General features: G+C 48.8%; 1 protein-coding gene across 1 annotated transcript in view; it reads right to left on the bottom strand.

Annotated features, from left to right (window-relative positions):
- The window catches only part of LOC125150394 (F-box/WD repeat-containing protein 12-like), a 45,789-nt gene that overhangs the window by 26,617 nt on the left and 2,313 nt on the right, over positions 1 to 16,859 (bottom strand). Inside the window, exons 2-5 of the mRNA XM_047830276.1 lie at positions 16,312 to 16,349; positions 8,722 to 8,885; positions 8,168 to 8,286; positions 4,058 to 4,267 (exon numbers count right to left, since the gene is read on the bottom strand). Coding sequence (XP_047686232.1) covers positions 4,058 to 4,267; positions 8,168 to 8,286; positions 8,722 to 8,885; positions 16,312 to 16,349 — 531 coding nt within the window. The remainder of the gene's footprint in view (positions 1 to 4,057; positions 4,268 to 8,167; positions 8,287 to 8,721; positions 8,886 to 16,311; positions 16,350 to 16,859) is intronic.

The raw sequence follows: 16,859 nt of genomic DNA, 5'->3' as shown, positions 1-16,859 counted from the left end.
GGGGATACCCTTTACCATCCTCTCCCGGTACATGTACAGAATTAGCAATCTCCAAATCTGAGCCAAATCTCGGTAGGGAATTGACCCTGCCCCATCCTCCTACAGGGCAACCCAAAAAAACACAAGTGCTTGTGGCCAAAGCCTGCTGTCCACACAACAACCCATCCAGCGAATGCTGCCGGCCGCATCTGGGCCCTGTGGTGTGGCTGGTGCTCAGAGGGCCTGAGCCCCCGACTTCCCAGGGAGGCGTTATGTCTTGGGGATGTGGGGGCAGCACCTTGCAGGCTCAGCACAGCCACAGAAGCCTCCCTGTTGACCTAAAAATGGCATCCTCAGGACCCAGGCAGGCCTGGGTCACGTTGGGCTTTCCCTCTACACAAGGAAGGAGCTTCCTGTTGTCCTCAGATCCGTGTCACATGCAAGGACCCTGGAGAAGGCCACCCTCCAGATACACAGGAAAGAGCGATCCCGCAGTGCACAGGCCGCGCTGCTGCCATCGCACGCGAAGGGCCCACCACTGCAGCCCACCTGCTAACGGGAACATCCCTGATAAATGTGGACCTAACTTCGGGCGGTCACCTTAGCCCGGGAAGCCCCAGGTAAGGACCAGCCACAGATGCACATTTACACTCTCAGGCCATTGCCAGCGCTGCAGCCATGTGGCCAGAAACAAAGCGTCTCGTCCAAAATTCTCCCTCTTGTTGAAGACCTCAGGAACCCTGGACTCCCCGCCCCCCCCCCACAAGACATAAATGGCCATCACACATGTCTCCACACATAGCAGACACCGCCTCCCCTCTGGAGACCCAGACATACCAACAGCGACCAAGGTACTCACTTCACTTCTCAAATACACAACACTCGAGCTCCCGAACGAACCTTATGAGCCTCATGGGGCACCGCACAAATGGCTGGCTCACACAAGCCCTGGTTCAAGGAGAGAAAAGCTGCACATTTCAGCCATCGGCCCGAAGACAGAATTACAGTAAAGTCATCAGAAGGGAAGCATATTGGAGTCCGACTCCACCTTTGATGTTTGGTTGCTGACAGCTTTTAGGCCTGGTGGTCCCCCGGCTCTGTTCCCAACCAGGCCGAGCAGATAAAGAGCACCTGCCGAGAATTCGACCCACAGAAACCCGGCCCCTGCGCCTAGCCCTCCCACCGCCTACTCCACCCACAGGAAGAGTAAGCCAGTCACTTGCTGGCCTCCAGCCATTCAGACCAGCCTCCTGGGAGCCGCTGTCCCCAAAAGCAGATTGTCATATGGCAGTTACCTCTTCATATCCTCTTGGGGCTCATGTGGCTTCATCAGGCTTGATAAGCCGAATTTGGTGCCAGAGTTGATCCTACCCCTTTTCCTCTCACGATGTAAAGGTTGCACGCTCCTCCATTTCTCTCTGCTACATGCGGCCTTGCCTTACAGACGTCCCTGCCCATCAGTACATGACTCAGCCCGCCCAATTCAAGGATCTTGGGCTGTTTAGTGCTCCCTAACCTTCTCCTAATGTAAATGCTGCCGTCACAAATTTCTTTTCTGCACCTAAGTTTAAAATCCACGAGACATGGTTACTGCTACGGTCGGTCCCCTCAGATCTCCTTGCCTCCACCAGTGCTGTTCACCAACGTCTCCCGACACCCTGGGACACCAGCTTTGCTCATCTTCCTTCTGCTTCAAGTCCACGCGTGTCCTTCCCACTGGTGGTGTGGCGGGTGCTAATTCTCCATTTGATCTGACATGCCTTCATTCCCCTTCATTCCTGAAGGACACTTTCTCTTCTAGAATTCCTGGCCGGCAACTATTTCTTCCAAGATACCATTCCACTGTCTCTGAGGTCCCATACTTGCTGTTAACAAGTCAGAGGCTGAAGGCAGTCTACGTCCCCAGGCTGCTTTCCTGGTCCTTGGATAATCTTCACTCTGTTGGTCCTTGGATAATCTCAGTTCACTCTGACAGGCCCGTGTGCAGATCTATTTTGGTTTATCCCCCTTGGGTTCACAGGCCTTCTTGATTCCAGAGATTAACGTCCTTAGTCTACTTTAGGAAAACGTCTGCCGTCACCTCTTCAAATGTTGCCTTTGACCCATGCGCTCCCTCACCTGCTCCTGCTACCAAATACCAGAATTTGTCATGGGTCTTCCTCTATGGCCTTGCTACTCAAAGTGTCGTCTGCGGACTGGCAGTACCAATACTACCAGGAAGCTTGTTAAAAAGTCAGAATTTAGTCACCCCCAGGGACTCACCGAATCGGAATCTGCATTTAAACAACATCTCGGTGGTTCACAACCCACCAAAGCCTGAGGAGCACTGTCTACATCTCCTCCCCTCTCTTCCCATTCACCTCACTTGACATCCCCATGTCACTCCAGGTAACCTCTCTTATGAACTTTTCACTGATGCAGAAAACACATAGATGGAAAAGTGCACAAAACACAAATATAGCACTCCATACATTGTTACAAAGCAAATATTCACGTCACCATGCAAGTAAGAAACAGGATGTTGCCAGAGGCCCACAAGCTCCCCTATGTCCCCCATCCTAGAGTGATTCCACTGTCCACCCTGCTATGACCCCCAGCCCCCGAGCTAACCTTTGTGCCCCATTTCTCTGTTCTGGAATTTCTACTTGGCTCTTTTCTAAATCTGTTGCGTCATTTTTCATAGTTCTGAGCTCTCTGTTCAAAGTCACCTCGCTGGACACAGAGGCCACAGCTGTCTCAGTGTGCAGCAACTGCAGCGTCTGAAACCCTGTGGCTCTCCCGACGTCACCCGCGGTTCACCCAGCCACTGTGGCTGGTACTAGTTCCTCTCTCGTGGTCCCCTTAGCTCTAAGTGTGTGCTGAATGCTACATTTGCAAACGGAAATAACATGAGGTCTCGGTGGTGTTATCCTGGCTCAGAAGGGATTTTCGCAAACTCCTCCCAGGTGGCCGGGGTGCCAGGCTGCAGCCAGGGCGGGCAACTGCCAACCTTCACACCCTCCTCTTGGGCCGTACCACTTGACAACCCCCGAGTAAAAGGGGAGGCACGGGGCCTGACCCTCAGTGGCCCCGCACCCCAACTCGTCCCCTCAGCTCTCAAAGGTCTGTGGCCTCTCGGCTGCCTGGGGAAAGCGTCTCCAGGGCAAAGCAGCCGCAGCGTTGGGCTCAGCACTTGGTCTCCGCCGCATCTCCTGAACCTCGGTCCAGACCCTTTTGTTGCACCTAGCTCTCTGCTCTCCACTACTGTGTGCGCTCTAACTTCTCCAACTGCCCTTTGCAGACAAGTAACTGGGCATCACACCGTCCACCACTCCCAGGGACAGCCCATGGCCTCCTCATTTGCGTGACAGATTCTCAAACGCATCTGGGGATACCAATCACATTTACTCTAAAGTCTTCAACAACTGCAGAGTGGTTTATGAGAAATCTGTTTCACTAGACATTACTTGTTTTGTTTGCTGAGCTTAGTCCCTTTCCATTTGATTCCGTGCGCACGTAAAGCTGCTCCAGGATACCCACTCCTCCTGATATTTGGGACACCAGCCTGCCCGTCCTTTCCAGGGCCTCCTCCCCACAGGTGGGGACACTGCCTCCAGCCAAGAGCCACTTCGTCCACCTGCCACCGTAAACCCACTTTCCTGGTTTCTTCTCGCCAAACCCTCCCGATGCCTGAGTCACTTCTAAATGGACATCCTGGTAACAGTAGCCTTTGGTGTCCTGGGCAAACGCTCATGTTTTGTCAAACGTGCCTCAGCTTCTCCTGAGTTGGACCATAGCTGGGACTTGAAACAAGGGAAGGAAGGGTAAGAATGCAGAAGAGAGAAGGAACTGCAGGGAGAAGAAAGAATACATGCAAGGTCAGGAGGCAGAAAGCAAGGGCACAGGCAGCCCACGACCCGGTCTCGCTGACGCCTGGGGACTGGCAGAGGGGGGCCAGGGAGACCGGCTGTGCGGACAGCAGAATCATTGCCTGGTCTGCCACAGCGAGTGCCCAGCTCCAGGCGCCCCCCCATCACAGTGTCCACGACCCTGGGGGACGGCTAGGACACGCAGAGGCTCCTGAGAGCCAGTCACTCACCAGCAGGAAAGGGCCCTCTGGATGGTCGCAGGCCTGCAATGCAGACGAGAATGTAGGCAGGCGGAAGGAGGCCTGCTCCCATCCGTTCTCCGCTCCCCAAACCTTGATGAGGCCCTGCTCATCCACGGTGATGGCCAGCTGGAGCCGAGGGAAGGTCACCACGTTCACCAGAGCAGCGGGCTGCAGAGGGCTTGACCAGATCTCTGTGCCCTGGGCAACAACAAAAGGAACACAACAACTTACTTGGGGGCTGTTCGTTTCACAAACGTACTGTTTTTGTTCGTTCAACAATCACTCCCTAGTGCGCACAGGGGATGCACAGGGGGGAAAGAGCAGGGTCCCCACCCCTCACGGGATCCACGCAGCAAAGAGCACAACACAGACGTTGGAGAGCAGTGGCTAAACTGAGGGTGTGTGGAAACTCCCCAGGGCTGAGAGGCACCACCGGCACTGGGGGGCGGGGGGCCAGGCGTGCACACGGTGGTTACCCAGCTCCACTGAGGAAGGCCGGCCAGGGAGCGCAGCCTGGGCCACTATGGCTGCGTAGGGAGAACTTCTCGCCTGTCCTCAGGCAGCCCCGTTTAGATCAGCTAACTCAGGCTCGCAGGTTATATTCACAGTCTGCCCTGCGCAGAGCACCCCCTTTCCAGTGGCGTGCCCTGGCCGAGGCCCGAGCTGGGTGATTCCACAGCCTCTCCCAGGACTGTACAACTGGAATCGGTGGTAAAGAGTCAGTGCCAGCAGGCCCAGGGTACTTGAAGGGGGGCAGAGAACCATCCACTCTCCACTGTCCCAGGGTCCAGTGCCAGGTCATTACGACCTTGTTCTAGCACACGTTCATTGCGCCACGATCTGTATCTCTTTCCAACCAGATGTCTGACTCCTCTATGGGTTGCTTTCTCAGCTGATTTCTGTTGCTCAAGCAGCAAGGTGATGACCATCATCAACCAGCAAGAGCTCAGCGAGCAGGAGCTGGGCACCAGTGATGGGGGAAGGGCAGGGAGTGTTGAGGAACACAGCGTCAGTGAAGAAGGCACGAGACTCCTGGTTGCAGGAGGTCGGGGGACAGAGTGCAGGAACGCGCCAGGGACCACAGGCCACACACCTGCCACAGGAAGGAAGGGGGCTCTGCTGGTGGCACCAAGACTGATGCCAGAAAAAGACAAACTCTGGGGCGCCTGGGCGGCGCAGTCGGTTAAGCGTCCGACTTCAGCCAGGTCACGATCTCGCGGTCCAGGAGTTCGAGCCCCGCGTCGGGCTCTGGGCTGATGGCTCGGAGCCTGGAGCCTGTTTCCGATTCTGTGTCTCCCTCTCTCTCTGCCCCTCCCCCGTTCATGCTCTGTCTCTCTCTGTCCCAAAAAAAATAAATAAACGTTGAAAAAAAAAAAAAAAAGAAAAAGAAAAAGACAAACTCAAACCCTAGAATTCTCCGGGGGCAGTGGATACAACCGGATGGACAGCCGGATCAGACACCAGTATCACCAGTCAAAAATGTGGTCTCAACAGATTAGGAATATTTATTCACTTCCGGAAAAGCAAAATGTTAGTTCGCCTCTTGGCTTGGTATGAACAGCTTTTACACAATGATTGTAATACTAAGAATACACGTTATTATGTGGGGACGGGAAGGTTATCCTGTGTGGATGTTGGAGGAGGAAAGAGGGGTCGTCTTCTACAAGAGATTTGCTCGTGCAGAGTACTGAGGTTGTGCAACCAGGCAGAATGTGCACAGACCGCTCTGGAACAGGCCCATGATGGAAACACAGACCACACGCAAGTACAACTTGGCCCACTGCCCATATTTGTATTTTGGTGGAAAAAAAAAAATCAAAGGAATACTTCATGACACATGGAAACACATGCACCTGTCCATCAGCCGCATCACGAGCTCAGCCAGAACACAGCGTATCTCTCTTTGCTCTCCGCTCCTGCAGGGCAGAGCTGAGTGGTTGCAACGGGACCACAGGGCTCTTTCCAGAAAATGTCGGCCGAGCCTGCACCAAAGCACTCTCCCCTTTTTTTTTTTTTTAATGTTTTTATTCCTTTTTGAGACAGAGAGACAAAACATGCGCAGGGGAAGGGCAGACACAGAATCCAAAGCAGGTTCCAGGCTCTGAGCTGTCAGCACAGAGCCTGACGCAGAGCTCGAACTCACAGACTGTGAGATCATGACCTGAGCCGAAGTCGGACGCTTAACTGACTGAGCCACCCAGGTGCCCCTAAAAAAATTTTTTTTAATGTTTATTTATTTTTGAGAGAGAAAGAGAGACAGAAAATGAACAGGGAGGGGAAGAGAGAGAGGGAGACACAGAATCCGAAGCAGGCTCCAGGCTCTGAGCTGTTAGCACAGAGCCCGACGTGGGGCTCAAACTCACAAACCACGAGATCATGACCTGAGCCGAAGTCGGATGCTTAACTGACTGAGCCACCCAGGCACCCACCCCTTTCAAGTTGAGAACCATGTATCTGGGCAGCGCTGGGCCCTCCCAGCCACCGGGTCTCCTGCCGGGTCCCCACCCGGAGCCACACACCTCGGCTAGGGGTCTGCAGCTGAGGCGGGTCCTCAGAGAAGGCACAGGGAGGCGGGCAGCCCCCCACATCGGCACACGCAGGGCCCTCCCACGAAATGACCCTAGAAACCAAGCACAAGAAAGAGGAACCCACCAACAACCGAAAACCTGACCACGGAGCAGAGAGAAAGGACACAAATGACTCTGGACCCTTTAAACAAAACAGAACAATAGGGGATAAGAATGGGGACCTGGAAACTAGAGAAGTTTCTGTAAAGTAGGCAGACAACATGTCCTCCGAAGCATGCAGATCAAGAAACCGAGTCTACTAACACAAACACTGGTGAATTGAACCGGGAACCGGTTCAGACAGCACTTGAGCAGTGGTCACCTCTGGGAAGAGCTGCTGAGAACAGGCAGGGAGAACTATTTCACTCATGAAATATCTCCTAGTCCTGACCTTCCCAAACCCTCAACTGTTTCACTTTCATGATTCAAAAGCAAAATAAATTGTAACTAACCACAGCCCATCCCCAAAGTCCCCCCACCCAGCACCACCCGCCTCTGTCCCCAGACCCTGCCCCAGCCCCCTGGCCCTCAGGATCTGGCGAGAGCCCAGCTAAGGCTTTTGAGGCTCACTCACCACCAGGAGCCTCGGGTGGCCTCTCAAGCGTCCCCATGTGGCCAAATGTGGTGCACACCCACACTTACCAGACTCTAACGTGACATCTGGGCAGAGCAGTGACCCCACGGCTAGCATGGGGGCGCAAAGACGCAGCTCCCAGTGGTCTGCTTCCCTCGCGCACTGACAAGGAAGTTTACTGAGTCAGGATGCCCTGTTCACAGGGGCCAGGGGGGTCAGGGGAGCCCCTCTGCTCTCTGTGCACGAGGCTCCCATGAGCAGGACCGGGCACTTCCAGCAGACCTGACCGACGGGGACACGAGCAGGCTCCCTACCTAGTGTAGCAAGGACCTGGAAAATCTTGAGTTGATCTGTAGTTATCCAGGAAAAAGTCCTTTATAGGAGGTTGGGTTCTGTCTACATGCACAGAACCCATGGATTTACAGGGAACCACATGATTCAAGACTCTGAGACACCTTCCCTCTTGGTCTCGGACTGACGGTCTATAAAATCATGATGATAACAATGCACATATTGCTTGGCTGCTGTGAGAACCACGTGAGAAAATAAGACCAGGAAGCTTTTTAACTGCGACAACCAAGCGTGAAAACACCGATCGTGTTATCAAGGTCTCAACACTTAATTGGTATACGACGGTAACTAAAAGTGGCAATTGTCTGGGAAAAACCACCCAGATTGGGCACTGGCTCCAAAGTAGTTGCCGCAGGTCCGGGACTGGCACTGAGGCAGGTGGCCACCTCTCCGAGGCAGGCAGCACAGAGTCAAAGGCAGATCAGGCTCCATCTGCGATCAGACCTGAGTTCCGAGTGTGACCAGGTCTCCTGCAGCTCAGAGTTCTCGTCCGTACCACGGGGATCCCACCACCTCCAAGCTGGCCAGGAGGCTTAAATAGCTGGCAAAAGGGAAAGACCTCACAAAGACCCAGCGGGTCACACCCTGGCCCCTCCGCAGGCTCACCTCCTGCACATCCCAGGCACGGACGGTGCTGTCCGAGGACACGGTGCACACCATGGACTTCTCTTGCCCATCAAACCGGCACTCCTTGGTTGAGATGTAAGCCAGCTCGTCTATCTCTCCTGGAAGAGAACACAGACTGGCCTTGAATGCATACACAGATGCCTGGGATATGGACACTCAGACTGGGGAAAGACAGGCAGGACACGCCTTCCTCTTGCATTCTCAGAAGCACACAGGTGCTCGTTAGGGGTGAGCAGTGGACAGAAAGAACTAGGGCTTCACACCCTGGACTGCCCCTGTCCACCACCCACAAAGACACAAACAAGTGCCTAATATCTCACTTTCTTTCTTTCTACTCTGAAATAAATGTAACAATTCCTTCTTCACAGGATTACCACAGGCACCAAGTGACACGACGCAAATACAGAACGCAGCAGGGCACGTACTCATCAAGTGTCGCCTTCCTGCTCAATGGCTGAACACCAAGTCCCACGACACTCGACCAGGAGGAGTGAGCAGTGGGAAAGCACACAGGACTACATTCCCCACCATACCTGTGTGCCCGGCAATGGCTTTGCAGATGAAGTCCTTCTCTGGCCGCCCACATTCCATTCGGAACTCCAGCTCGGATCGGCAGAGATAGTACTCTTTCCATGTTTGTGTGCCCAAGGTCATCTGGGAGGTTTTACATGATGACCAGCGTCTCAGACACAGCTGCCTGGAAAACAGACCCATGATCCCAGGCAGGACATGACACACGTTAGAAGAAGGTACTGTGGTGTCGACAGGTCTAGCTTTGATTCCTGGCTTCACCATCTAGTAGCTTAGACAACTCACTCTGCCTACCTATGCCTTAACTGTCCCCACCGTAAAATGGGGAAAGCAAGGAAGTGACAATGAGTAAGCGCTCACCACCATCAGGTGTCAGTGTTTCTTGTGTATTAGCCAGTTTTCCTGACACCCCCATGAAGTCTACCTGATCCCCTTGTACATGACAGGGAACTTTAACAATTGACCCAAGGCCAAGGGCATGCAGCTTTGGTCATGCGACTGCCATTCAAGAGTATTTCTTGAAGTCTCCAACTCTTACTGCTGAATTGCCTATTTCTCCTCTCAGTTCTGTCAGCCCTTCGTGTATTTTGTTGCTGTTATTAGGTGCATATGTTTATAATTTTTTGATCTTCGTGGATAGACTTATCATGAAATGGCATTCTTTCTGTAGTAATGCTTTTTTGTCTTAAAGTCTATTTTGTCTGATATTAGCATGGCCATTCCAGCTTTCCCTTGGTTACTGTTGCATGGCATATCTGTTTCCATTCTTTTAATTTCAATTTATCTATGTCCTTGAATCTGAAGTATGTCTCTTGTAGACAGCATAAAGTTGAATATTGTTTATCCTTTCTAACAACCTCTTTCTATTGGAGTGTACATTAAATACACTTAATGTAATCAATGATAAGACACAATTTATGTGTTATTTGGCTACTTATTTCTGTAAGTTTGATGCATTTTCTCTATTATTGCCTTAGTCTTTTGTGTTAAATATTTTCTTTTTTAATTATTTTTATTTTTGTGAAAGAGTGAGAGAACAGGTACAAGTGAGAGAGGTGGGGAAAGGGAGGGACAGAATCCCAAGCAGGCTCCACACTTAGCCCAGAGCCTGATGCAGGGCTCAATCTCAGGACTGTGAGATCATGACCTGAGCTGACATTGAGAGTCAGATGCTTAACCAACTGAGCCACCCAGGCACCCCTTAAATATTTTCTGATATACTATTTTAATTCCCTTGTCATTTCTTCTATCATGTTTTTTGAGTTCTTAGTGGTTGCCTTGAGGACTAATCTAGTTTTAATTAATATCGATTTAATTTCTTTTTCTTTTTTTTTTTTTTTTTTCCCGAGCAGGGGAGGGGCAGAGAGGAATCCCAAGCAGGCAGGCTCCATGATGTCAGTGCAGAGCCCAACACTGGGCTTGAACCCACAAGTCATGAGATCATGACCTGAGCTGAAATCAGGAGTCAGATGCTTAACCTACTGAACCACCCAGGTGCCCCAACAGCAACTTAATTTCAACATTATTCAAAAACTTTGCTCTTTTGTAGCGTCATTTCCTGCTCCTCTCAACTGTGCCACTACATCTACAAATTACATTTTACATGTTAAATATACATGAATAGAGACTTACAGTTGTTTTATGCAGTTGTCTTTTAAATAATACAGGAAAAAAAAAGACTTAAAACAAATAAGAAATATATTTATACTGCTTTTTCTATATGCCTATAGAGTTACTTCACTAGTGTTTCTTTATTTTTTAATGTGGATTCAACTTCCTGCCTAATGTTCTTTCATTTCAATATGAAAGATTCCCTTTAGGATTTCTTGTAGGACAAGCATATAGCAACAAACCCTCTGAGCTTTTTGCTAATCTGAAAAGGTCCTCATTTTCTCCTTCATTTTTCTAGACATACAATTCTTAGTAACAAGCTTTTCTTCCTATACCTTCAATATGTCATCCCATTACCTTCCGGGCTTCATGGTTTTTAACTGGTCATCTCATTGGGGTTCCCTTCTACATGAGGAGTTGCCTCTCTCTTGCTGCTTTCAAGATTCTAGGTCTTCAGCTCTCCTTTGATTATAATGGCTCCTTTTAAATATTTTATTTTTAAAAGCAATCTGTACACCAAATGTGGGGCTTGAACTCATCACTCCAAGATCAAGAGTTGCATGCTCTACTGATCGAGCCATCTAGATGTCCCTCAAATGTGTCTTGATGTGTAACTCTTTGAGTTTATCCTACTTGCAGCTAATTGAGCTTTTGCATGTATAAATTAACATTTTTCATCAAATTTGGGAAGTTTCCACACCTTATTTCTTTAAATATTTTATTCCTTCTCCCTTTCTCCTCTCATTCTGGGACTCTTGTTATACAATGTTGGCATGCTTGATGGTGGCCCACAGGTTTCTTAGGCACTGGTGACTTTTCTTCCTTCTTCATATTCATTCTATTCTTCAGATAATCTCCACCGACCTATCTTCAAATTCACTGATTCTATCTTCTATCTGCTCAAATCCTGAGTTTTTAAAATTAAAAAGGTTGGGGTGTCTGGGTGGCTCAGTTGGTTAGGAGTCCAACTTCAGCTCAGGTCATGATCTCGTGGTTCACAAGTTCAGGCCTTGCATCGGGCTCTGTGCTGACAGCTCAAAGCCTGGAGCCTGCTTTGGATTCTGTCTCTCCCTCTCTCTGTCCCTCCCCTGCTCATACTCTGTCTCTATCTCAAAAATAAATACAACACTTAAAAAACTTAAAAAGGTCAACAGCATACTTTTCTACTCTATAATTTCTATTTAGTTATTTTTATAATGATTCTTCACTGATATGCTCTATTGGATGAGACGTTGTCCTACTTGTAGTTCTTTGTACATGGTTTCTTCTAGTTCTTTGAACATAATGAAAATAGCTGATTTAAAGTCTTCATCTAGTAGGTCCAAGGCCTGGTCTTTCTCAAAGACAGTTTCTGTTGTTTGCTTTGTTTCCTGTGTAGAAGCTACACCTTGTTACTTTGCATGACTCATTACTTTTGTTGAAAACTGAACATTTTAAATAATGTGGAACTCTGGAAATCTGACCCCACCCCTAAATTTGTTGTTCCACCTCCTCACTGTTATTATTGTTTGTTTAGTGATGTTTCTGAATAGATTCTGAAAAGCCTGCATTCTTTGTTACCTGTGGCCACTGAACTCTCGCCCAGTTAAATTAGTGCTCACTAATGATTGGACAGGGATTTCCCAAACACCTAGAACCACCAACTCTCCCAGTCATCACCAAAGGGCTTCTGTGCATGTTGGGGCATGCACTCAACACCCAGTAAGGTAGTTGGCCACTCTGCCCTAGACTTAACTTCCTACTTGCACAGAACCTCAGGGTTAGCCAAACATGTGAGTGTAGAGCCTTCTTAGGTCTTCCCTGAGTTTGTGCACAACCCTGTTACACGTGCCTGGGCTTTTTAGGAATGTGACAGCTTTTCAAGGTCCAAGTCCCTAAAGATGTCATGTCCTCGGCTTTTCCTTTTAAGCTTTTCGGTTAGCCTACTTGTTTGCTCAATTGCTGCCCATCAGCTCTGACAATCACAAAGCTCGTCAATTGTCTGTTATTATTTGGACAAAGGTCCCAAAGAAAAGGCTTTTCATACTGGGTGAACTCGAAGTCAGACCAAATAAAAACAGTGTGCCCATGGGGTCTTCCAAGAAATACCAGACAGGTCAAATAATGACAATTTTCCAGGAACGAAAATCCAATCCCATCCTTCTCCCTCCAGTGACTGCCAGGCTCCTGGTCTCACTGTGATTGTGCGCTGATGACATTCAAGGCTAACACAGAACTGGAGGGCTTTATGGGAACAGGGCAAGAAAACCTGGTGTTCTAAGACTCAAATATTTCTTCTTGAACAAACACTTCCTAAGCTACTACAAGTCTCTTGTTAATTTCCAGAGCCCTGAAAAAGTTGATTTTGACAATCTGTGCCAGTTTCCTCGTTGCTTTTAGGGAGGAGAAAAACTTCAAATCCACCATTTCCCAAGAGCCTGCATTCTGCGCTTCCGTGCGACTACTGTCAATTCTCTGACAGCACCTCTCTCATGAGACTTTTCAGGAGAGAAATGTTAGCTCAGCCACACTGTAGAGAACTACAGAATCCCCACCCGGTCTGTGGGCACCAGAGCAAGTGAGACATGGCTTCTGCCGAGGGCACTCTCAGCCAGTGATTGGGAGGAGGATGAGCAGAACAAAAGTGTGGGGGAGAAACGTGGCGTTTCAGGAGAGGCAACATGTGGAGCTATGGGAACTGAGCACCAAGAGCGGATGTCCGGCCGGGAGGGGGCTGGGGAGGCTTCGCGGGCAGAGGCTTCCAGCATTTACAGTCCCCACAGCTGAGGTGGCATCATGTGGCTCCAGCCCAGCACTCCTACCTCACGGAGAACACAAGGTCAGGTGGGAAACGCGGGGCTCACGGTCCGTGGCCTCAACAAGTACCACACCCAGTCCTCATGGCGTCTCCACTCACCGAGTACCTCCACGCGAGGCCTGTGCTAGGCACTAGGGACCTTCTAACACACGGAGAAGGATCCACCACCTGCGCTCCAAACGGGTTTTACTGTGTTTGCTGGAACTCTAGTCCTTCTATCAGAAGCACCATATTGGCAGCCTGTGGGCAGAATGGACCCCCAGATTATTCTGTTTGGCTTGCACAGGATTAGCCCAGTGAACTAGCTGCCGACACTTAAAACTCTTGAGTTTTCACATAAAAATCAGGAAAAGGCAGGGGGTCTGGTTATGCTGAACCTAAATTCCCATCGGACAAAAGGGATCTGGAGCCACATGAAGCTGAGCCCTTCACACAAGAACGAGCCCTCGGCTTCACCGTCTCTCTTCTCTTCTGGGTGGTGAGACCGAGACACCTCAAACCACCACCCCTGTTGTTGGCTTTGAGTTGAAATAAGAAGACAGGGAAATTTCTTGCACCCGCACCTCAATCTGAAGAGTGGGAAAACAAAAGCTAGACCAAGAAAATAATGTGGCTTAAGCAAAAGAGGAGAAGGCACATTTCTTTGTGGAAGTTAAGTCTATTTCTACATATTACACACTCAAAACTTAAGTAGGACCTATGAGCAATACTGAGAAATGAAAAAGTGATTTGACAAAAATGAAGGCAGACCATCAAAAAGGTTGAAGTATGAAGATGAATAAATTATGTGATATGCTTCTGAACTGCAATATATCAAGTGAAAAAAATACTGATACCAAAACTTTTCAGATAGCAACTAATGACAAAATAATCTATTGTACACAATAGAAATTACGTACCTTAAACAAAAGCAAATATTTGCGATTTTATTTCGAACCAAAACATAATGCTTACTGTATTGAAGAAACAGAATTTAAAAGGTCCTGAGGCATTAAAAAAAGGACCTTGCAGCATTTCCAGCTAAAATTACACAATACAGGGGCATCTGGGTGGCTCAGTTGGTTAAGGGGCCAACTCTTAATTTCAGCTCAGGTCATGTTCTCATGGCTCATGAGATCGAGCCCCACGTGGACCCTGTGCCGACAGCACGGAGCCTGCTTGGGATTCTCTCCCTCCCTCTCTCTGCCGCTCCCTAGCTCGCAGTCTTGTTCTCTCACTCACAAAATAAATAAACTTTAAAAAATTAAAAAATAAAAGAAACAAAATAAAATTATACAATACATATTAAAAATACATGACCAGTTAACTACATTAATTTACTGTGTCCATGAGAATTTCTAACGGGCCTGGAGAACTTTGGGGCCTGGTCCTCATGATAAGACACAGCATCAGAAATGACATGCATGTGACCACAGATGACAATGCTCCTGAAATGCTGTTGTCCCAGCTCCAGAAACATAAACTCAGTGTTTTTTGTTTTGTGTGTGTGTGTGTGTGTGTGTGTGTGTGTGTGTGTGTTTAAGTTTGAGAGAGAGAGAGAGAGAGAGAGAGAGAGAGAGAGAGCGCGCGCACACATGAGTAGGGGAGGTGCAGAGAGAGAGAATCCGAAGCCTGATGTGGAGCTTGAATTCAAGAACTGTGAGATCATGACCTCAGCCAAAACCAAGAGTCAGATGCTTAATCGACTGAGCCACGCAGACGCCCCTAAACCCAGGGTTTTTAGAACACAGTCCAAGGATACAATTTTGAGGAATGACTTTATGCTAAAAGTTCAGCACCAATTATGAAACAGTGATGAACTGAAACCACTCTGTGACTTGGTTTGCAAACGCCAAACCATCTACCCAAAGCACCTGGAGGCACAACGTGGTAACACACACGTACGCGCAGAGGTCAGGTGACAAGCCACAGAAGACAGTTTCTGAGCTGTGGGAAGGAACTCACTCCCGTCACTCAAATTCCTTCCTGGCTTCTCAGGAGTCAATCCATTTATTTCCCAATGTCATTGAGAATCACATTTGGGAAGACAAAAAATCTTGTCCACTCCCCTACAGAGAAATCAACGTCCAGAACTGAATGTTCTCTCCAGAGACATTCCCCAAAGTGCAGAGATGAAGACTGGAATCCGATAAAAGCTCTCTTCAAGACTAACTGAAGAGATCAGCATCATTTTTCTAACAAATATTAGCAATAAGAAGTGGATGAGAAGCAACAGATGCCACAGAACACCGAACACGGCAGTGGCAGGCCTGGCATCCAGAATCCTCAAGGACCACAACTGCAACATTACCCTGAAAGCAAAACCCATCAAGCAGAGATTCCCTCCAAGCGTGGAAGATTCTTTGTGTGTGAACAGCTGTTTCCCATCATAAGTGGCTAAAACTAAACACAGCTCCTAGTGGACGGCCAAGGCCACAGCCTGTCTTATGTTCAGCAAGAGAGAGAAGATGTGAGACTCCTCTCTTGGGCCAAAAGGAGTCAGGTTCCAAAGGAAAAAAGAATAAGAAAAAAACTTAATAAATTAATGATTAAGATATTTTTTATTTTCAACTTTAATTTTTTAAATTTTTAAAAATTCTGATACCATATGCGTTCATACACAGCTATGTTGTTACACCAAAGATGAGTTAAAATAAAAGTGATGTGGAGGCGCCTGGGTGGCTCAGTCGGTTGAGCGTCTGACTTTGGCTCAGGTCATGATCTCACAGTTCCTGAGTTCGAGCCCCGCATCGGGCTCTGTGCTGACAGCTCGGAGCCTGGAGCATGCTTCGTATTCTGTGTCTCCCTCTCTCTCCGCCCCTCCCCTGCTCGCACTCTGTGTGTCTCTCAAAAATAAACAAACATTTAAGAAAATTTAAAAATAAAAAAATAAAAGTGGTTTGTTGATTTGTCTTCTATCAGCTGGCCACATGCATCTGCTGTACATATCTGCCCAAGTTTGGTACTCCTGATGCATGTCAATCTCCCATTCAATTAATAAAATCTCTTATATTTCGATATACTACAAAAAAAAAGTATTCACTACATGCATGACAGGAGTAGTTCCCCACTGACAGGTGCTACGGATTGTCCTTTCTGATGTACTCAGTAGAGCCAGACACACGGTGCTCTAAACACTTACACGCTACACCCCTCACCTTCGCAGGACCCTCTCCTGCCCACGTTTGGCTCTTCCTTCACTTACCTCCACAGTTCCTTGGTCCCTGAAACCTCATTCCAGACCTAGAACAAGAGGACAGAGAAGTCTGGTCAGTCTGTATGCAGTTGGCACCTAGCCTGCCAGGCACCGTAGACGGGACAGAGAGCTAGATCAGACTCAGTGCCTGTGGGCAAGAAAACTCACCCTGGGGAATCAGACATATGTGGACGGCCCAATAAAAACAATCAAGAGTGAGAAAGGAGAGTATAACAATGTCGGTGGGGCTGAGGGGCTCAGAAGTGATTACTGACAAAATCCCCAATAGCTGAAGCCTTCCAGGGAGAGAGAAAACTACTGGAGCAAAGACTGTGAAGTGAGAAGAAACCAGTGAGCATTCTGCCTTAAGTGGAGTAAAGGGTTCTGGGGAAAGGAGCTGGAAATCTGCTTAGAGCCAACTAGCAAAGTCGTAATGGCAAAACCAGTGAGAAGCCACTTGGCAATTGTGAATGAGGAGTGGCGGGGTAGCCTGTTCAGTTAGATCACTGGCTCCTTCGAGAAGGAAGAATTGGAAATGCGGGCAGGGCAACAGGCTC

The sequence above is a fragment of the Prionailurus viverrinus genome, chromosome D4 (assembly GCF_022837055.1).
Source record: "Prionailurus viverrinus isolate Anna chromosome D4, UM_Priviv_1.0, whole genome shotgun sequence".
In the NCBI taxonomy this organism is placed as follows: Eukaryota; Metazoa; Chordata; class Mammalia; order Carnivora; family Felidae; genus Prionailurus; species Prionailurus viverrinus.
This window is presented reverse-complemented; position numbering and strand designations above follow the sequence as displayed.